This window comes from Capra hircus, chromosome 16, assembly GCF_001704415.2.
Source record: "Capra hircus breed San Clemente chromosome 16, ASM170441v1, whole genome shotgun sequence".
NCBI lineage: Eukaryota > Metazoa > Chordata > Mammalia > Artiodactyla > Bovidae > Capra > Capra hircus.
The window spans coordinates 61,536,963-61,559,099 of record NC_030823.1 but is presented as its reverse complement, the minus strand read 5'-3'; the positions used below and the strand labels follow the sequence as shown (position 1 = coordinate 61,559,099).

The window sequence follows — 22,137 nt, the reverse complement described above, 5'->3', positions numbered from 1 at the left end:
AGAAATTAATTCCTAAAGAGAAGTTAATTTAGAAACACCACAGAGCACGTTATTTATCCCTCCCTGCTGTTCCAGAGTAGGTCTTGTACCAAAAAATGCAACTAGCCAAACCAAACCAAAATCCAAACTAAACACAAATCCCCTTTTCTCTTTTTACCTGATTTACTCAACTCTTTCAAACCCCCAGAAATAAGAATTCAAACTCAGTAATTTACATAATAGCACAGCTTAATATAAAATCCATTCTTGCATTTAGAAGGTCAAGATACTAGCCATGTTTTTGGCATGGGGTGGGGAAGGAATAGAAGGAAACAAGACCATAAAAATAGAAAGGCAGTCTGGGGACACTCCAACAACGTGATGAGACTTTAATCTGAGTTCCTACTTCTTAACTGGTGTGAATTTTAAGGGCAGCGTTCCAGGCCCTTGGGGAGGATGGGAGAATCTATGAATCTGTTCTCTTTGGCTTGGAGTGATCTCTCTAAGATGCATAAGCTTCAGAGGCTCAAAGCAGAACGGAGTCAAGAGAAGAAAAAGACGGCCATCAGACACCAAGGATGGTTCTGTCTTTCCTAGTCTGTCCCCCTGCCCCACAAGCAGTGTGTCTGTTCGCTGATAGGATGAACTGCAGCACATGGCAGCTGACAATCACCGGAGCAGGCTGGAGGTGAGCCTGTCCCTGGAGTCAGCAGAGAACCCCTGGCTGCCACTCTGTCAGGTTATTAGACCTGGCTACAATGTCCTGGGTGGTTGAGAGAGGAAAAAACAAAAACCAGAATGTCCACACGGCTGACAGGGGCAGTGTTAATTCATGTAGGCTCTCCTCTGATCGCCTCATGGAAAGGTTGGGTCGTAACTCCTGAGTTAATCTCGTTTGGCTTTTGTTAAAATAAGAGCCTCGGACACGACTGAAGTGACTTAGCAGCAGCAGTGTGGATATACGGTTATCCAAATCTGGACCTGACTCCTCCTGGGTGGCTGGAGTTAAACCATCATGCCCCGACTGTCCACTTGCAGGGGGCCCATGCTGTCCTCCTTTCCGACAGCATAAAGTCCTCTCCTGAAACTCCAGAACAGTGCTCAGTGTTCTGGAATTCAGGAGAGAAATATGGACAGGAGAGACGAGAAGCAAGTGAAGAACAACCTACCCCAAGGCATGGACACGTCTCTCCTCACCCTGATTTTTTGCATACACTGGCATTGGGCCTTTAAGGATCACAAAACATTAACAGACGTGAAACTGGTAAGAATAGCAGTGGAAGTTCCTTAATCTTCAGGTCTCATAAAATCCCTGCAAAATAGGTGACTTTCTGCTTCCCTCCTGTGATACATATGCCCTTTTCCAATACAACCTTATAAGATGAGGTAAGAAATTAAACAATTTCTCAATTTATCCCTGGCATGACCCACTAAAGAAATATTCTGTCCCAAAATGAGACATCCAGAGCAGGCTTTAGAAATAAGAATGTAGTAAAAAAAAAAAAATTGTAAACTTTCTTAAAACATCAGAATTATTCAATTTGTTTCATTATTCCAGGAGAGACCTCATTTCCCTGCAGTGGGCGTTCATCGAGTATGTGGGCATTTTATACACACCAGCAGCAGTTCTACAGCTTATTCAGATCTCATGAATAATCACCAGGTGAGTCCCTGACTGTATTTCATGAGATTCAAGCAAGCCCGAAAGGGCAGAGAGCCCAGCAGATAAGCTTGGACTGGGTAAACTTAACATGATCCCCTGGAGAAGGGAATGGCTACCCACTCCAGTTTTCCTGCCGAGAGAATTCCATGGACAGAGGAGCCTGGTGGGCCACAGTTCATGGGGTTGCAAAGAGTCTGACATGACTGAGCCAGCTAAGCACACAAACAAAACCTTCTCGGGGGCTGCGTCACTGCTAGTATGTGGCAAGATGAGGGCTCTGCTGGGAGGGCACCCAGGCTCATCACAAAGCCCACGCCAAAGAGGATGGGTATGGAGGGTGCGTGCTGGCCAGGTGGTGGAACATGGAGTGTTCTCCTTGTGGTCCCTGTGTCAAGGGAAGGCAAAACCAGATCTGGAGTTCAGCTTCAGAGAACTGGTGGTATCAGGGATCTCAGAACCTCACAGGAACGCTGAATGGGGAGAAGCAAAACCCAGAATAGAAACAGATTCCTCAGCTAGAAGAGGACACAGCCTCACGTTGAGCATGGGGGACCCTCAAGGGTACCGTCCCTTCACAGTGCAGGTGATTCTATCCTGACCCCAGCTCACAGGACACCTTGGCCTAGAGCTCTACCTGCTTGTCTGAAGGTCTGCTGGCACTTGGCCCCCTCACTGACTGAGACTGGCAGAGGGACAAGTACATATATAAAGAGAGAATTTCCCACCAGAAGTATGTCTGGAGCCTTAAGTGAAGAGAGGAGTATCTATATACAAAGCTAGTTAGAATCTCTCTCTGCCTTGGTTTCTTTTCCTTCTCTTTCCTTTTTTTTCCCCTTCCTTTCCCCATTGCTTCCCTTCTTATTTTGAGGGGATCCTGAAGACTCATATTAGCAAAGAAAACTGGACATGTAGCCAAAGACTCTTCTGAGGGGACCTACAGTGCTAAGCTTGATCATGCTGTGTGCCTCAAGCAAGGTGGTGGTCCACCTGGAATTTTTCAAGATGCTGCCATACTTTTTAATGCAAAGAGAAGCAGAGGTTTTGTGATTCAGGAAAGAGGCAGAATCTGCTACCCAGGAATGGATCTCCTGGTTGGCTGTGACAGGCAAGGTTTGGGTTCATATTTATTCAGAGGTGGAAGGAAACCATTATAAGATTATGCTAATGTGTTCTGTGACTTAACAGAAAATTGTCTTTTATTTTCTGGTCTTAATAGAAGGGCAAATGCAGGCTAAAGAGAAGGAACCTGATTTCTCGGTCAGGGGAAGTGGAATAAAAGAGATGAGTTGGTAACTTCATGTGTACTGAAAAAAAAAGCCCAGGGGGCTGGCCAGGGACCTGTATCTACTGTGCGTGATACCCCCCTCTCTGGGACCAGGTGCTCGTGTGGATGTGAGTTGAAGTTCAGGTATCCAGGAAGGAAGGCTTCCCGGCACAGCACACTGAGTGTCTGTAATGTCGTGTGCAGGCAAATCCCACTTCTGCTAATTCTGCCAGCCTCCATGTCTCCTGTCTCCATGGCATAGGGGTCATTTCAACGCCCTTTCTCAAAACACAGAGCGACGGGCTCACTGGGAAAGCTGCATTGCCAAGGTGGAAGCAAGCAGTTTTGTGCAAAGCAGCCCAGAATAGCAGCACTTGGGCAGGAAATGACATTGAGCGGCGGAAACCTTTAAGAGAGCACAAGGCCCTGCATCTTGAGTCTCAGGCCACAACTCCGCCTCTTAGGGTCTGGGTGCTACACGGTCCCAATCCTAATGACCCCCGGGGCACACGGGTGTGCTGAGCCAGAGAGGAAAGGGAAAACAGTGCTTCAGAGCGGTGGCCTATGTGTCTGCCTCACTGGTCTCCTGCGGGGAACTACTTTGGTTGGGGGCTGACTGCGGCCAGGAAGCGCCATCCCTATCTAGGGCAGAAGGCAGGGCCATCACAAATGATTTTGCAGCCACAGCATTGAATCTGGCTTTTCAGAGCTGATACAATGATACCTTCTATTTCAACAACAAAACAAAACAAACAAAAAAAAAAGCCCCAATTTCATAAGAAAAATAACAGCCACCGACTGCTCCTACCTAAGAGGTGAAGTCTGCCAGGGCTGGAGAAGGATAAACAGTATTTATCCACTATAATCTCAGCCCGGGAGCCTCTGAGTCTTCCCAGGGAGAGCCCCAGGAGGCAGGCTCCATCCCCTCCTGGCTGGGGGAGGAGGGCCCTGCCTGGTACCCCGCCTCCAGGTAATCCTTCCACCTGATGGTGTGGTGCTGGGAACAGGAGAGGGGTGTAAAGGGATGGTCCCCGAATGGATAATTGATACCATGAAAGGAGCACTGATCGGCCAAGAAAGGACTCTCTTTCTCAATGCTTCTGAGTTTGGCGGATTAGGAACAAGGTCCTGAGGTGGTCTTCTGCTCAGCTCCTGCTCCGGGAAGGGGTCATGCCCAGGGGAGTATTAAGGACCACCGGGGCTCCAGGCCTATCAGTTTGTATTCTGAGGCCCCATGGGAGCCTGCTTTGCTAGAAGCAGCAGCCCAGGTCTAAGCTGAGGTATATTTACTCATCACCTTAAAGAATCCTGACAGACTGATCCTCAATCACAAACCAGCTGCAGAAGCTGCCCGTCCGAGGACCCCTCCCTCACAGGAACGCCTCAGTAAACTCAGATTCTCTCATCGAAGCGTCTCTGGTTTCGGCCTTTCTCATCTCTATGGAAATCCCTAGCAGGTGAGGTGTAGCCCACCTTGTATAGGTGTGTGCGGCCCTCTTGGGGGACGGCCAGGCCCCTGGCACTGGGGCTCACTGGCCTTGGCACGGCATGGGCCTGGCTTGTGGACCAAAGTCTGGGCTGACACTCAGGCAGTATGTGCGAGACGGTGCCGCCCCACTCCACATACCGAATTACCTCCATACTGGTTGGAAAACGGACTCTTGCTGCGTCCCTGAAGTGCCCCCACCACACTTACCCGACCCCTCACAGGGCTCCCTGGTGCCCGGCCTCTCCCAGGCTGAAGCCTGTTGTGGCATGGGGCACCAGCGCTAAGGCTGAACTCTGTTATCATCATCTGGTGTGCTGGCCACACTGATTGTTACATACTCTGCGAATATCACCCTCCCCAGAGTGCCTCAGGCACCTCCCTGGACTAGGGGGGCCTCTTAGCCTATACTAATGAACACAGCACCTCCTGAGCGGGTGACAGGCTCAGACAGGACTGTAGCGACCAGCACCCCAGCTCTCCGCGTCTCCGCCCCTGCCTCTACAGTGAGGGCTGCCGGACTATGGCTTGGCTCATTCAGACCAGCCCTTGCTGCTGCCACCACGGCACCCCGACCCCTTCCCCTTCGCTGCTCTCCTCCCTCTCTGCCTCCCGCCCTCGACATCCGATGCTCCTGAACTTAGCCTGTGCTCCTTGCGGGAAAGCAAGCCACAGGGAAACGCGTGAGATGCTGTCGCGGAGGCTGTGGTGCTGGCTGAGGAGGAAGAGCTGGTGAGGGAGGCGATTCCTCTCCCGGGGTCTCCACGACTCCCCCGGTGAAGAGCCAGAACGCCTCCCAGGCTTCTCGGGGCAATGGGCACAGACACAGGCCGGCTCGATTCCCCCCAACGGCTGTAGAAACTGGGAAGCGGGCAGGGAGGCAAAGCCATCCCGTGTCCCTCCTCCCCTGGGAATAACCCTCCGTCGTTCTCATGTTTTCTTTCCCCAGCAAAGAGGCAGAACTACGGCAGTGCCCATCTTGCAAAGGGAAATACAGCGATTTGGTGGGTTTGAGTGGTTTGCCTTCTGTCCTTCCCTTCCTCTCCTCTGATAACTGCGCGGTGTCCTTCCAGCTCCTTCCTCCCTCTTCCTCCCCCCCGGGCCGCACTGGCTTCCCAATTCGGGTCTCGGTTTTTCTCCGTGTTGAGAGAAGAGCATGCATCGGAGGGGGGAGCAGCCTCTAGCACTTGTCGTCTTCTTCCGTGTCACTCAGGAGGTCGCTGACAGCTCCGCACGTCATGCCCGGTCCAGGCCCCCCGCGCCTCCGCCGCCGATAGTGCCCGTTGGGCATCTGCCAGCTGTGCCGCAGGGGCGGGGCCGAGCCAATGGTGTTGGACCGGCCCAGGCTGGTGGCCACGGCTGCTTCAAAGGTGAGCGTCTCCTCCTCGCCGCAGTCCGAGGCGTGGGAGTCTTCGTGCAGGGCCAGGTAGGGCTCGGAGATGTAGCGCTGTGGGGAGGGGTGGCCCTGCCGGGGGTTGGAAGACTCGGGCAGGCCGGCATCGTTGCTCTCCAGAGCTTGGGAGGTCAGTGGGGAGCCACCCTCGCTCCCATCAGCTGGTGGGGAGATGCTCCCAGCGTGTCTCATCAGAGAGCTGTAGGAAAGGAGGGGCCGAGGCTTGGGAGGGACCGGTGGGAGCTGCCGCCGACTTCGTCGTGGGGTGCTGGAGTCGGAGATGGAGGGGATGGAGCTCTCACTCAGGGACCCCGTGCCCTGTGTGGCAGGAGAAACATGGCTTGTTAGCCTGGGTTTGGCATCCTCCCTACCTGGGACCTGGTTAAGCTCTCTAACCCCTCCTACTGAGAGCCACAGGAACCCCCTCTGTTATCGGGTTGGCCAAAAAGGTCGTCCAGGGTTTTCATTACGATGGAACAGAACACCCAAATGAACTTTCTGGCAGGCCCAATACCAATCACAGCCACTCAGGGATGCAGAGATGAAAGGAGATTGAGGAGCCAGTACTAACTGGGTGTGTCAACTTTCATTATGTTTATGCATCTCTGTGCCTCCCTGACGGTTCAGCAAGTAAAGAATCTGAGACACAGGTTTGATCCCTGGGTCGGGACGATCCCCTGGAGGAGGAAATGGCAACCCACTCCAGTATTCTTGCCTGGGAAATTTCATGGACAGAGGAGCCTGGAGGGCTACAGTCCATGGGGTTGCAAAGAGTCAGGCACAGTTGAGCAATAAACACACACGCATCTCTGGCATCAGAAGGTCTGGCTGGGGCCTGAGCTCCTTCATTTCTACTAATAACAAGCTCTCAGATGTTTGTTCCATGGAATAAACGCACTGAGTAGCAAAGATTCAGAAAGCTCTATCACGTGGCACACTAAAAGAAAGCCTTGAAGTTTTAGGAAAGACAGCTCCATGGAAGGTGAATGAATGCCCTAGAGCTGCTCTGTCTGGGGTAAGTTCTTGGGAATTGGGTCTCAAGACATGGCAAATACCTTCCCTCACCTTCTCCCTCTGTATCTGTGTTTTCATTGGTATGCTGATGTTAGCTCGGCTTGTACAACCAGCTACTCATCTGCTGGCTCAGGCCTGACTTGATCTGCTCACCTAGTCCCCAAGGTCCCTGAGATGGTAAATGGACCTCCAGGGAGGCATTTCTCGAGGTGTGTGTGACCTAAGAACCACCTGCTCGAGATTTTCTGGGAGATTCTTGGGTCCTTCCAAGTGCAGATTTTTGGGTTCTCCTTTCTGGGGGGTGTCACTGCTGAAGCAGAAGGTCTCAGGAATGTGCAGTTATAACAAAGCCCAGGTGGTTCCATTCTGCACTGAAACTCGCCACCACCGCTCTGGAAGCACCCTTCTCAACAGCCTCTAAAAGCTGTCTATGGAAGCCCCTCCTCTTCCCCATTGCCACTGAGTGGGTCTGCCATCTGGCCTCTGACAGCCTTGGAGCGAGGTAAGGCAGGGAGCCAGGGATGGCGGTGGGGAGGGAAACAGGGCCAGGGAATGTTTTCACACAGCTCTGGAACTATTTCTTAGACTGGGCTTTGTTTCAAGAACAGGGCAGAAGGAGAGATGGTCTTCCTCTTGGGATAGCTGGAAGCTAGATAAATTGGGTTGATCTTTTGTATCCTGTGTTGAGAGAGGAATCACCATTCCAACCAATACTAAGGATCATGCAATTAGTCAAAGACATTTTTTTTTTCTGCCTTAAAAAACCTTCCTTTCCTCTGAAATCCGCCTGAGATATTTATGAACTTATTTGTTGTGACTTTGTAACTCTGATTTCAGAGGACCCAGTTGGACTGACCCCTAGACATCACTGTCTTTCTTGGGGTACGCTCTGATTTTCTGTGAATTTTTATCATTTCTGAATGCATAAGCACGAAGTAGCTAACCTCTGTGCACAATGCATACAGCTTCCTGTGAAGGTGAGGTCTGCGTGAGTGCCGGATGCACACATTTCGCATCCAGTGTTAAAAGCCCGCCCTTCCCTGTCTTCCTGCAGAGGCTTGGCTTCCTCTCCACGCTCACCTGTCTGTTGGGGGTCTGTGACCTGCCTTCACTGGGAGACCGGGACTGACGGCGCTCTGGGGACTCCCAGTCGGCCTGGGTCCCTCGCTCCTCGGAGTTGCAGCGGGAGACGTCAGGAGAGAGAAGATGCTTTCGCTCTTTCGATCGTCCCCGCTCTCTGCCCCCGGAGCGGTGGGTGTCAGACTTGTGGCCTATGAAAGATGAAAAAGCAGTGAATCATAACTCTGCCCATCCTGGCTGCTGAACAACTCTTACAGCCTGGGACCGAGCCTCTCAAGGACCCTGACTTCTGCAGGCATGTCAACAGGTGATCTGAAAGGGAGGCAGAAGAGAAAAGGCTGGAAAATTAACCTTTTGTGAAGAGGTAAGTGTGTAGGTTGTCACTGGAAAGACTTACAAATCCAAGGATGAAACTGTTCTCTTATGCTTCTGTTTGTGCTAGATATAATTAAGGTAGAAGCTTTGCCAGCAGTGCAGCCCAAGAATCCTCTATGTCCTAAACATGTGTCCTAAAAAGTGTGTAACTTTTTAGGGGGAAAATGGCATTAGGGGAAGGGAATTAAGAAGCTGCTATGAATGAAATGATGGATATAGTTACTGTAATGTCCTGAGACTGAAGTCAAAGGATTTCGCTTCTACTCAGGAAGATCCCTGGGAGGAGAAAATGGCAACCCCCTCCAATATTCTTGCCTGAGAAATCCTATGGACAGAAGAGTCTGGCAGGTTATAGTCCATGGGGTCAAAAAGCTTGAGACACGACTGAGGGGCTGAGCACACACGCTCCTTCTCTGCCACTTACCTGCCCTATGATATGGGGCATGTTATTGGTTTTTTATCTTTCTTTCTTCATTTAGTAAAATGAAAAAACAGCTTGAATAGCTATTTGGCTGAAGAACAGCTTGAACCAAACTAGTGATTTTCTGGTTTTATCAATATGACCCCTTCCATTAAGACACAAAACAAAACTCAAATACATAAACCGATTCCAGGTAGCATCGTCTGGGTTGAAGTGGAGTTGGTGGGTGAAACCCAGAGCCTGCCGGGGGTGGGGGTCTCTAATACATCCCTAAGGCAGAGGAGTGGTTTGTAGAAGGCCCTTAAGAAACCTCCACTTTCATGATTTCTACAGCCTGGTCTGGCAGAAAGAAATCTTATTAGCCTTTGTGATGACTAGGGAGTTTTGTTGCTGTGTTTCATGATGTGAGTCAGATAGGGAACCCCTTTTATTAAGGAGCATTCTTCCTTCACTCCTCTAACCCTGTCTTTTGTCTGGATTCTGTTGCCATGATTTTTCAGTTCTTATCAGGATCAGCCCTTCAAGAGCAGGAGCACCGCAGAGAGTGAAGACCTTCTCACCTGAGTCAGAGTTCAGACGGTGGGCTGACAGCCTCAGGGAGGAGTGGTAACTCCGGCGCCGTGACTTGTAGGTGTTTTCGCTGCTCCGCTCCATGGAGAATTCCTCCAGCCACGAGGAATTTGAACGCTTATCACGAATGGTGGAAAATGAACGTCTCATGGAGCTGGGGTCTGTCACCACCTGGAAACGTGAGGCCCCGCCCCACCCAGGAACACAAGGTATGAATTAATTACTGAAATAGTCTAAAAGTAAGGAAGATAGAAGACTGAGATGGTTGAAGATTGTCAACTGTCACCTCCCGCGACTCCCTCTCGTTCAGACCTTACGCTGGAGGAGGCTGTTCCAGAAAGCATCTTTACATTAACATGGTCACTGGGCTGTGGCAGGGCTCCTCGTCATGCTCAGGGGAGCAGGGAGCTAAGTGTCCTCTGCAAGCTGCCCAGAGCCATCTACCCCAGGGACCCAGCCAGGACCTGCCGTGAACCTTGAGCTGCTCTGAAATAAGTGAGGGCTACTGTCAGAAAGTCTCCACGATACAAGAAGCGTGGTTTTGCCTTTTCGTATCTTACCCTCCTCAGAGAAGGCGCTGTTCTACAGCGCTAGAGCTTAGGAGAGCTGGTAACTGAATAGATACTGCAAGGCTCCTGAAAATGCATTGCTCTCTCCATCAGTCCCACCCCAGCTCCACATTAAACTCGGGTAGTTTGATTTCCCACAGATATTAAAACAGATCCACAAAAATTTCTTGTCTCTGTCAAAACCTTGATGTAAGACAGACAGACGGAAAAAAAGAAGCCAGGAAAACAGACAAAGGAATGAGGTATGGTCTGTGCTGGTTAGGACAGACAGTCCTGACACAGAGCTGTGTGTGTAAGTAACTGCATATGTGTTAGAAGAGCCAGGAACAGAGAAAAAGAAGGAAAAACCCATGGGGAACATCCTGGAGAGTATTTCTTGCCTAGCCAGTGGAGTCGTGAGGATGTGGAGCTCATCCAGAGGCCCCACCCTTTTTCTGGCTGGCCTGTTGTGGCTAGACTGTCATTGGAAACACAGTGTGGAGGAGCATGCTCCATAGAGAAGGCCCATAAGCCAGCTCTTAGAGAGGCGTGGCAGCAAGTCAGGGCTCACCTGAAGATGTCAGATGTGTTTTCATAACCCACCAGTTCAATACAGCCCAGGATGCTACTGAACACAGTAGTGGTGGTTGCCTTTTACCTGGGGATCCACAGTCAGGCGTGGCATAGAGGATGCCTTCCCAGAGCCCGCATGCTCCTGGGTGTCCGAAGGAAGGTAGATGCCATGGTTAGAGGGCTGCACGCTTTTTAATTCACTAACCTCTGGCTCCTAGAAATAAACACACAGCCAAGCTTGTGGGACTTGGTTCCATCCCATAGCTTCTCACTTTCAGTGGATGATTCTGCCTCCTCCATATGAACAATAGCTTTCAGAAGAGAGACATCCATCTCTAAGGTCTCAGTTGTAGGCATATATAGATTTGTGTTTCTGTGTGCACATATGTGGTATACCAGATGTCCCAAAACAGAAAGTTCTAAATAGAATTGAGGGGTAAAGATCACCTTTTCTAGTTAAGGACCATCTTAATTATTACTAAACAGATGCATCAGATCTTACCACTTTATGAAATTTACTTTCTGTAAGTTGCTAGTGGTGGGTTTATTCTTTTAATCTGAAGAATTTGTCAATTAAATAGAAAGCAGTGTTTTAAGGAAAGCCACCAATTTCTGAAATCTTAAGACATGCTTTTAAGGGCTTTCTTGTGATTAAAACCAAAAAAGGGTGTAGGTAGCCATCTTTCAAGAATGCTCTAGACTGGTGCAGTCCAATAGAAATATACTGCAAACCACTTGTGTAATTTAAAATTTCCTAGTAATTACATTTTAAAAAGCAAAAATAAATATGAAACAATAGATTTTGTTTAACCCAGTGTATACAGATATTCTCACAGCAACATATAATCAATACAAAAATAAGGTATTTTACATTTTTTGGCACGAAGCCTTTGACATGGGTGTGTATTTTACACTTATAATGTGATCAGTCCAAACTGAGATATGTAATAAGTGTTCAGTTTCCACATGTGGGCAGTAGCTATTGTACTGGTCTATGAGAGCATTTGAGAGCTTTAAGAAGTTGGATTGGAAATCTCTAGATTCCTGCCCAAATCATTTAATTTTCCTGGTTAAGGAATGTTAGTTTGGCAAACGCACATGCTCTATATAGACAGCTAGTATCGCTGCATAAAGAGTAGAGCTGCTTTAAAAATGTTTATCCTGGCTACCCAACAAAAAGAGCTAGGAATATTTTGGACGTCTGGAGATTATACCAGAAAAAGAGCATTTTATATTTAGGAAATGACACCCTAAGGCATGGGTGTGTGACTAGGGTACTGTTAAAGGTAAGGGTGTCTAAGACACCCCCTTGCCCTCCATGACCATTTGGCTGAGGGGTCCCTGGGATGAATCGGAAGCACTGCCTTCACGGGACAGGATATGTGCACTTGAAGTTACGGTGTTTGCAGTGTATGCCTTATATAGCACACGTGTCCGACCTGAAACGTGTTAATGCTGCAGTCTGTGTGGTAACGATACTGCACTCTATGGGTGTCAGAGGTGGTGCAAGACACACACAGATCACAGCCACGCCCCAGGACATGGAGCAGGAGTACACAGCGGTGAGTGTGTAGCACGGGCTGACACCTGAACTGGACTACAGACACTCGGACTGACAATGAGATGAACATAGATCCAGAAAGTCCTGGCACTGCAGCTCAGCCCTGGGGAACCTGCAGGAAGGATGATGCAATAAAGCCTCCCTGTGAAAGAAAGAACACATGATTGAGGTTTTTCTTAGCAGACACAGCACCAGGCAAGCCATAAAATGATGTGAAGTCCCTTTAAACTGTCTGTACCAATTAGGCCAGGGCCTTGGTGCTAAGTTCCTCAGAAAGGAAGGCGGGGAATTACTCCAGGTATTTTTACCTACCTTATCAAGAACGCTTTCAGGCTGCCACTCACACACTGAGGGGAGGGAGGCTCTGGTCTGGTGGTCTCCCCAGTACAGCCATGCACAATTCCAGGTCTCACAAAATGGAGATTCACAAAATGGAATCACTCATTTGTTGGTGCTACTGAAGTATCTCTTCCCTTCCGAAGGGTACCCATCCCATCAGACATGCCACCCACAAGCAGGCCATATGCACATTCCACCCACACATCCATTCGGGAAGCTCTGGGGTATGCAGAGGCATACCCTGGGAGGGGTCAGAAGAACACAGGGATGAGAGGGGGTGAGAAGAACACAGATGCATCAGAATCCAAGTGACATGGAACTCACTTAAAACAAACTGTCTATATAGACTGTTGCAGAGGTCAGGTTTCACCTTTTTCTCTCCAGATCAATCAACACCTGGGCTTTAATTCAAAGCTTGAGGGAACTTGACCTCATGGCTTCTGAACTAATAATAGCAAAGTCTGTCATCTCTGGGAATCCTATTTTAGCTTTGTATTAGTAAAATCCAAAATTCTATCTGCCCTCTTATCTCTAAGTTTAAACTCTATTCAATAGAGTTCTTAGAAATTTTGCCCATTTCTGCTGATGAAAATCTTTAGGTTCACAAGCGTGATCTTAGGGACCTCTTTGAATGTATTTGATCTTGTAGAATTGTGACCACAAGGGCCAGTTTTCCTGAACCCACACAGAGCAGAGGCATGAGATTCTCCTGTATCTCCCAGCAGATAGCTAATCACTGGTACAGACCACCCCCAAGTTCTCCAGGAGGCAGGTGGCATTCCTAGGCCACATGACTGCCTGGTTGGTGGCACTCATTCTTATGATGACTCATCCTAAGGCTCCCAATCAAAGGCAAGATTTCATTTGTTACTTCTGTTTCTCCATGTGAAGCCCAGGGACACAAACTAAGAGAGCTTGGCCTGAAGCATTGTAAGTTCCTGCAGCAGGTAAGGGGCCTCTGGGGTTTTAAGACCTGAAGAGGGAGCATTTGTCAGGGAACATGAGAAACAGCCAGGAAAGTGGAGATGGCAGGAAACTCCCAGGGTAATTGGTTGGACTATCAGAAAGGTGTTTCTTTTTTTTTTTCTGATGGATCATGGTTATGGAATAGAACGTGGAAAAAAAAAAAAAAAAGAGTGGGAGGGATTAGGAAACCAAGGAAGTAATTTTTGAATTCATTCACCAGAGATTGTTGTTCCTGGAACTGTCCATCATCAGCTGGGTCCATACAGGCCAACTGGAATATTTCCTGTGGGGAGAGTGGACTCATCGAAGGGTATGCACTCCGGCCACTCCTGCAAAGCAATGCCACGTTCAGAGGTAAGGTGTGCATGAGAGAGAGACAGTCACGACATAATTGCCATTACTAACTCCCACCCAGACAAGACTTTTTTCCCAGCAAGGGCAATACCCTTTAGCCTTGGCTAGGTTGTAAGCCTGTCAACTTACAGGCGGCTAGCCTTGGGGGGCGGGGGCGGGGGCCGGAACACTGGAAAAGAGAAACCACTGTTTTCAACCTGCATTTGGAATGATTCATCATTTTGCTGGCGACTGGCATATCTGTGACAAATGACATCATTTGTCACACTCAGCCATATGGAAGACCAATGCTAGATTGTAAACCTGTTTCTGCTCAGCTTCTCCATTCGGCGGAAAAATGCCATAGTTTAAACAGTGAACAGTTTGTTTAAATATTAAGCAGTCACGGTCTTTTAAGAAATTTCTTCCACTCTCAGTAAGAGTATGGTTCTATTGTGCCAACATCCATGGCCAAATGAAACAACTGAATGCCCTGAACATTTACTGAAGAACTGCTCTGTACCAGATACTGTGTCTGTTGGCTTATGGACTGGGTCGGAGGTGATGCTGAAGAGGTGACATCATCTGGGTCGATGGCTATGTAGGAGGATGCTTCAGTGGTAATGAGGTGAAAGGACAGAGACAAAGCTGGCCAGGTGTTTAAGGGCCTCTGAATGAAAAGTGCAGAGACCTGTTGCCGTGTGCCTATGAGTAAACCACCGTTTGGTACCTGCAGACACTGTCAGCCAATAAGATCCACCCACCTAGTTAGGGGGGAAAAAAAGAGGCAGCCAAGAACCTGTCCTGAGAATATGGCCCGCTGCTGTCACCATTCACTGCTACTCACCCCCTCTGCCCTAGGCAAGCACACAGCCTGAGCTTCCTCATCTCAAGAAGAAGGACATGGTCAGTGATGCGGCAGCAGCTTGCAGTGGGGTCAGGAGGGACAGATGAGATGGGAAGAGCTGCTGCAGAGTCTGTTGCTATATGACTCTCAAACCCACTGGAAAATCTGAGGCCTGAGCAAGGACTGCCAATTACTTAAAAGTAATTCATTAGACTGGGAGCACAGGGGAAGATTTGAAGAGCAGGTTTTTCACCTGACCTGTCCCCTTGCCGCCGGTGAGGACTTCTGCTGAATTTTCACAACATCTAGAGAGCCATCTGCTATTGAAACAACTGCTGAAATGTCAATCCTCCTCCTCGGGCCTTGGCTTGAGAAACACAGGGAACAGATGAGCACAGCTCTACAGGAAATGGGCCCCTTTCTGTCCTACAGAAAACGAGTAACTGCAGGGTCCCTAATGGGTAGCTGCTACTGCGGCTGCTAAGTCACTTCAGTCATGTCCGACTCTGTGCGACCCCATAGACGGCAGCCCACCAGGCTCCACTGTCCCTGGGATTCTCCAGGCAAGAACACTGGAGTGGGTTGCCATTTCCTTCTCCAATGCATGCAAGTAAAAGGTGAAAGTGAAGTCGCTCAGTCGTGTCTGACTCTTAGTGACCCCATGGACTGCAGCCTACCAAGCTCCTCCGCCCATGGGATTTTCCAGGCAAGAGTACTGGAGTGGGTTGCCATTGCCTTCTCCAAGAGAGGACCCTTAAAACCACTGAACAACATTCTAGACTTGGCTAATTTGAACGCTGAGTGACCTCTTACTTCGAAAACCTTGTCCAGCTCCTCAGTGTTGGGGAAGAGTCTAGAGGCCTGACCATCCTCCTCCTGCATGGTTTAGTTGCTCAGTTGTGTAGCCTTGGCAGGCTTCTCTGTCCATGGGATTCTCCAGGCAAGAATACTGGAGTGGGTTGCCATTTCCTTCTCCAGGGGATCTTCCTGACCCAGGAACTGAACCCAGGTCTCCTGTACTGCAGGAAGATTCTTTTTTCCCTTCTGTTGTGAATGTTTCCTTTTTATTTTAAAATTAATTCAATTGGAGGCTAATTACTTCACAATATTGTGGTGGTTTCTGCCATACATTGACATGAATCAGCCATGGGTTGTACATGTGTCCCCCATCCCACCTCTCTCCCCTCCCTCCGGGCTGTCCCAGCACACTGACTTTGAGTGCCCTGTTTCATGCACTGAACTTGGACTGGTGATCTATTTCACATATGGTAATATACATGTTTCAATGACAGGTAGATTCTTTACCAATTGAGCTACAAGGGAAGCCCCTCCTCTTGCATAACTTTCCCTTATTCCCTGAAGTCCAACATGCTGGACTCTCTCAACCACATTTGATTGAATGTGCCAGAATCCTTTTCTGCCTCAGGACTTTAAGAAAGGCTGTTCCCAGCATATACAGCATGCTTCTCAAACACCTAGTCCCTTGCAAGCCGTTTTTTAACTTATCCTTCAAAATTTTTCTTAAAAGTCACATCCTTGAGGAAATCTTATCTGATAAACTGGTCAGAGCCCTCTCCAACATGCACTCAGATAATAATGCATTTTTTTTTCCGTCCTCGTACTTACTAGAATTGTGATTAAATCATCAGAAGTGACACGTTTTTTCTTTCTGATAATTGTTTCATGTCTTTTTCTACCAGGTGTAAACTCAGTGAGAGAGGAGCTCAGTCATGGTCACCACGCTGCTCCCAGAGCAATCACTGCTTGAACCCTACAGGGCTCGAGAAGCATAGCTGGTCCCGAGGAACGCGAGCGCTGCTCCATGAATGTCTCCATTTCAGGAGATGGACCATCATCTATCTAAAGCTCAAACCAGAAACCCAAAGGTCATCCTTGATTCCTTCCCCTCCTGCATGCCATGTAGCCAATCAGCCACCAAATCTGATCCATTCTGTGTATGAATTTCCTCTCCAGTCTGGCTCTCTCTCTCTCAATTTCCTATTAATCCAAGCCACAGTCTTTAATTATTCACACAACTGCAGCCATGTACTAGGTGATGTTCCATCTCTCAAACTGTCTCCCTCCAATCCACTGAGCCCACACCAGACTAAAGAAGGACCTTTGCAAAGCAGAAACCTGATCACGTCACTCTGGTGACTGTGTCCCCCATTATCCTTGGATGAAAATGAACTTCTGTCTCCCAGCCCTGCCAGATCTGTCACCTGCCACTTGCCCTGACCTCTCTGTGCACCATCCATCAGGACACTTTTTAGGTTCCTTAAACTTAACCCGACTTTTATTTCATCTCGTGAAGTGCTTGCTTCTGAGTCTTACCCAAATGTTGCTTCCTCAGGGAGGCTTCCTCAAATCCTCACACCACGTGTGCTGGTTCCTTCACACAGCATCATAATAGCCGACACCCCCCCCACCCAACCCCCCGCCACACACACACATTTTTAACTGTTACCACTCTTGTAATTTCTATTTCAAGGACTGTGTCCATGGAAACTGTGATCATGTTGATTGAATCCCTAGTGACTAAACCAGTTTTTGGGTTCCATTGACTCTCAGTAAATATTGGTCGAATCGATGAATCAATAAACATATGGGAGAGAGGCTGGGATGGTCCAATGGTGGGAGTTACAGTTTGCACAGCAAATCGTTGTGGCAAAACAGATCTAGAGGAGGGATGGTTTCCTCTATTGCTAAGCCAAAGACCTTTGAAAAACACCATAAACTCTTCCAAGAAGATAGTACTAGTGCTCTAATCAGACCTCTTGGCCTTTCTGCACAGACTAAAGAGAAACATGAACTTGTTTTCTGTAGACAGGAGAATCCACACCTGCTACTTCAACACATCACATGTTCCTGTAAAAATGACCGACGGCCCTGGTCATCTTCACTTTCAAACGTGGATTGTGACCTATGAAAACTGCTTTTCAAAAACAGATCTCCGACACCACAGGGAGAAGGAAATTCATGGTGTGAGAGGTTTCAAATGGTGTTCTGACAGAGGTCTCATTCCCAAGCCTGGGATTTCATTCCTCTGATAATTACTGAAGATGTGATGATATTTAGTGATTTATTGGTTCCATATAAGCTAGACTGGAAAAAAAATTCACTAATAACTCGCTTCAGTCGTGTCCAACTCTGCGACCCTGTGGCGTGTAGCCTGCCAGGCTCCTCTGTCCATGGGATTCTCCAGGCAAGAATATTGGAGTGGGTTGCCATGCCCTCCTCCAGGGGATCTTCCCCACCCAGGGATTGAATCCATGTCTCTTATGTCTCCTGCATTGGCAAGTGGATTCTTTACCACTAGCACAACCAACTACAAAATGCCATTTACGGTGGGAAGATAGACTCACGCCTTTTGAGTCCTCACTACATGCTTGTGATGAGAGAGAGTGTTATAATGAGGTGTGTATATAATAATACATCCTTTATGACTCATGGCCACACTGGGGCTAAGGCTTACAACTCAGAAGAACTGGTACATTTCTTAATTAGAGTTTTGTTACTGCTTTCAATATAGAAAACTTAAAAAAAAATGTTTTGCCTGATAAAAGGTTCTTTTCAGATAACACAGTGTAAAGGGAAGACTCTGGGCTTGGAAATAACGGACTTAAGTTCCAGTTCAGCATCCTACCAGCCATGTGGCTTTGGATGACTTAATGAGTCTCTCTGAGCCACCCATTTCTTCACTGTAAAGCGGCGATACTAATACAGCCCCTTTTCCCTTCGTCCGTGCACAGGGCTCCCTGTCTCTCGAGCTGGCCACGGCACCGATACTGCGCTATCTGCTTTTCCGTTACTCCCCGCTGAATAGCCACTTTAAGATACAACACGCTGGACTTCCCTGCTGGTCCAGTGGTTAAGAACCCACCTGACAATGCATGAGTTCGATCCCTGATCAGGGAAGATTTTGCCTGTTGTGGGGCAACTAAGCCCACACTCCCTAGAGCCCATGCTCTGCAACAAGAGAAGGCACCTCAATGAGAAACCTGTGAGCTGCAACTAGAGAAAGCCTGACAACAGCAATGAAAACCCAGCTCAACCAAAACTAAGTAAATAAATAAAAATTTTAAAGATATTAAAAGAGCTGGATAAGAAGTTAAAAAAAAAAAAAGATACAACATGTTGCCTTCTCAGTTTCAGAGAGGGGCGCATCCACTCATCTCAGAGTTAGTATTATTTCTCGGGCACTTCCAGGCGATGAATCTGTGGGTCTGCCTGATGACACAGGCAGGGGAGCTGCGGGCTTTCTGGTTATACTCACAGGCCTGGCACGGGGTCCTGCTGGAGATAAGGCAGGGCTTTGGCATTAGCAATGATCTCCTGAGGCAGAGATGAGGGCTCCATGCGCTGGAACATGGGTGCATTTTTCTGGGTTAAAAGTGGAAAGGAGGAAAAAGGAACTCAAATGACTATGGGGGAAATACCAGCGACTTGAGTAAAACGGGAATATGACTGATACTCTGCGTGACTACCTGAACCTCTGCCCCACTGGGGTTCTAATCCCCCAATCCTAGGCAGTTCCTGGGCCCTGCGAGGCCTGGCCTCTGCTTCTGTGCACTCGCGGGCACGGTCCCCCAGGGATGCACTGGCCTGCCCCCTCAGGGGCCCGCCCACCCACCGCGCAGTCTGTCCTTGACCTTCACCTGTTCCTCCAGCTGCTGCCTCTGCTTCTTCACCTTGCTCTGTCTGTAGTAGTCCATGATCATCATTGCTGCATAGATTTTGCCCACAGTCAGGTCAGAGGCTGAGGACACCAGTGTGGCATGGAGGGAAACAGGAGAAGACAGGGAGAGAGTGAGGATGCTGGGAAGCAGGTTTGCCCTTTCCACTACCCCGCCATCCAGCATCTATGGAGGGCTCTGTCTGCACCAGGCACTGAGGACCCAGAGTAAACAGGCCCCCAGAGCTATCCTCAGGGGACTGCCACGGCCACCCAGGGAGGGCCATGTTACTAACGATAAGAAACACATTAGTAAGCACCACCCCCCACCCCCTGGAATGGCCTTGATTTCCATCCCTTAGTAACAGCACCTTTTCCCCAACCGCTTGAAGGTCTGCTGAACTGTGTTATGCAGGAGGAGGGAGCTGTGCACCCAAGAAGTTTCACCCACAACCACAGTGACCTATCTCAAGAAACTATTTTCCAGGATGGAGCTTCCTCAGAAAACTGACAACAGAACTACCATATGATCCACAATCCCACTCCTGAGCATAAATCCAGACAAAACTATACTTCCAAACTAAAACACGCGCCCTATGTTCATAACAGCACTATTCACAGTAGCCAAGACATGGAAATAGCCTAAATGTCCATCCATAGATGAATGGATAAAGAAGCTGTGGTACATTTACACAATGGAATATTACAGAGCCATAAAAAGAATGAAATCATGTTGTTTGCAGCAACATGGATACAACTAGAAATGATCACACTTAAGTCAGTCAGAAAACAAAAGACAAACATATGATATCACTTTATATGGATTCTAAAAATGGCACAAGTAAACCTATCTATGAAAAAAAAGCAGTACAGACATGTGGCTGCCAAAGGGGAGCGAAGGATTGGGAGTTTGGGGTTAGTATTGTCTATCTATACACGAGAGATAAATAACAAGGTTAGTATAGCACAGGGGTGGAAAAGAATATTTAAAAAAATGTATAACTGAATCACTTTTCTATATAGCAGAAATTAGCCATGTAAATCAACTATACTTCAATAAACAAAAACAAACTGCTTTCAATTAATGACAGTTGAGAAGTGAGGGATTTCTGTTTCCTAAGAATAAAAGAGCACCCTTCCCTTAACTCCTTGATCACTCCATGCTCCCCCCAAAGATGTGGCCTTGGCATTCTGGGCCCACAGTGACAAAGAGAGCCAGGAGACCCCGCACCTTTGGGCATGGGCACGAGCAGATCCAGCATCTTCTGGGACAGGTGAGGCCAGATGGCCAGGGTCTCCTTCTGGAGCTCTGAGTCTAGCTGCTGCCTGTCTGCACCACCTGGGAGAAGATACATTTATTAACAATGAAAACAGAACAGACACAGAAATAACAAGGATGGAGGGAGGAGATGGGGCAGAGGCTGAGTCAGCATGGCGCCTCATACTCTTGGAGGAAATCTTGGCACTTAGTGACTGTGGATCTTGCAATCCGCTGGGTCTTTCTGCTGAAGAAGCGGAACGAATTCTGGCTCCTGTTTTCAGTGACTCAGGGATATCCCGCCACAGAGAGCTGAGGCCCTGGGGACCAAGATCAGCTTCCTCATTCATTTGCAGAGCCTCCCAGCTGCTCAGTATATCAGAAGGGGAAATGCAGAGCACCACAAGCCCACCTCCTCTGCCTCATTATACGTGTATCTGTTCTTCCAGTGATCTAACCCCAGAGTCTGAGTGAACCAGTTTTAAAAAGGACTTGGATCAGGTAAGAGTGGGAAACCGGAGGCCCTGCTGGAGGTAGCAAAGCCTTCTTTCCTAAATCACTAAATGATAGCACCGGCCACAGAATCCTTCCAAGACGTTAAAAACCCCATGTAAGAAAAAAAAAAAAAAAAAAACTGAAATTCACTTGTTCATTCAACAAATATTACTAAAATGTCTACTATTAGACATTTTAGATAGTAGATGGTAGATAGGAGACATGTTAGATAGTACAGACATCAAAGATCATACCCTCTTAAGCTCAAAGGAGCCTTAGTGAACATCAAGTCATTCATTTCATTAAGAGGAAAGGGCAAAAGTTAAATAGTACAGTAACAGTTACTGTATCTCAGGGGTGAAAACTGGGAGGTGAAAACTACTTGATCTCCAGGTTACTTCATGGTCAGATGACGTTCAAATGTCTCTGTCCTGCATCACTCCGGCTGAGTTGCTCCAGAACCTTCTTCCTTCCTAAGGTTACTGACCTTTGGCGATTTTAATGTCCAGAGCTGTCCGGATTAGAGCCATCAGTGTGGAAGTGAAGTGGACAGTCATGTCCTCAGCCACTGGCATGTTCATCAAGACCAACCTCTGTGTGAAAAAGAGAAAAGAAACAGCAGGAGAAAACATATATCGAAAGAAACCGTGGCAACAAGGGAGGAAAAGTGCAGAGGTCAGATGCAGAGACAAAAAAGAAGGGCAAGGATTCCCCCATCCCCTGACCCAGTCCTATTCTCGCCCTGCTTCTCACTGGAGGCTCATTGGCTGCTGTTTGTTTATCCCCCCCCCCCCGGGGAATGATGCCAAATTCCAAGGGAAGAGGGACTCATCATTCTGTAGGACTCCTCCAGGGTCCTAAGAATGTCTTTAATCAGGATTCCTAAAAACAGTGTCTCAGGGAAAGGAGTCAGCTCAGGGAGGTGGCTCCATTCCCTGCTTCAGGGCTGTTCTACAATCCCACTTGTCCCATGAAGACTCCCAAAAACTCAGGTGAAAAGACAGTGATGGGGGGGGTAGATTTTACTTTGCTTATCTGACTTGAAAGATGCATCCTGATGCCCCCTTTTTGAGTCTTTAAATTGCCAGCACATGGTTGAACATGCAGAAGTCCAGCTTATCCAAAGGATGAGGTGGAGCAGAATGGAAAAGTGAGAGAATGCAAACAGGGTCCAGGGGAAGAGGGCTGGGGAGAGCAGAGAAGACAGGAGAGAAGGGTGACTGAGGCAGGAGCAGAGTGGGCAGGCCTTGTCCCCCTCACCCGGAGGAAGGGGATCCAACGGAAATGGCCAAATCCA

The 22,137-nt window shown here is 48.3% G+C and overlaps 1 protein-coding gene across 5 annotated transcripts in view; it reads right to left on the bottom strand.

The window, feature by feature from the left end:
• LOC102184834 (voltage-dependent R-type calcium channel subunit alpha-1E) overlaps positions 1,808 to 22,137 on the bottom strand; it is a 338,694-nt gene continuing 318,364 nt past the window's right edge. For 3 of the 5 annotated variants that reach the window (XM_018060682.1, XM_018060680.1, XM_018060681.1), the window contains 9 exons: positions 21,328 to 21,433; positions 20,319 to 20,426; positions 19,071 to 19,171; positions 18,689 to 18,795; positions 13,450 to 13,561; positions 10,452 to 10,580; positions 9,236 to 9,416; positions 7,880 to 8,070; positions 1,808 to 6,103 (listed from right to left, as the gene is read on the bottom strand). In XM_018060682.1, coding sequence (XP_017916171.1) covers positions 5,573 to 6,103; positions 7,880 to 8,070; positions 9,236 to 9,416; positions 10,452 to 10,580; positions 13,450 to 13,561; positions 18,689 to 18,795; positions 19,071 to 19,171; positions 20,319 to 20,426; positions 21,328 to 21,433 — 1,566 coding nt within the window. In that variant the 3' untranslated portion in view covers positions 1,808 to 5,572. The remainder of the gene's footprint in view (positions 6,104 to 7,879; positions 8,071 to 9,235; positions 9,417 to 10,451; positions 10,581 to 13,449; positions 13,562 to 18,688; positions 18,796 to 19,070; positions 19,172 to 20,318; positions 20,427 to 21,327; positions 21,434 to 22,137) is intronic. The other 2 variants (XM_018060683.1, XM_018060684.1) reach the window with 1 other exon arrangement.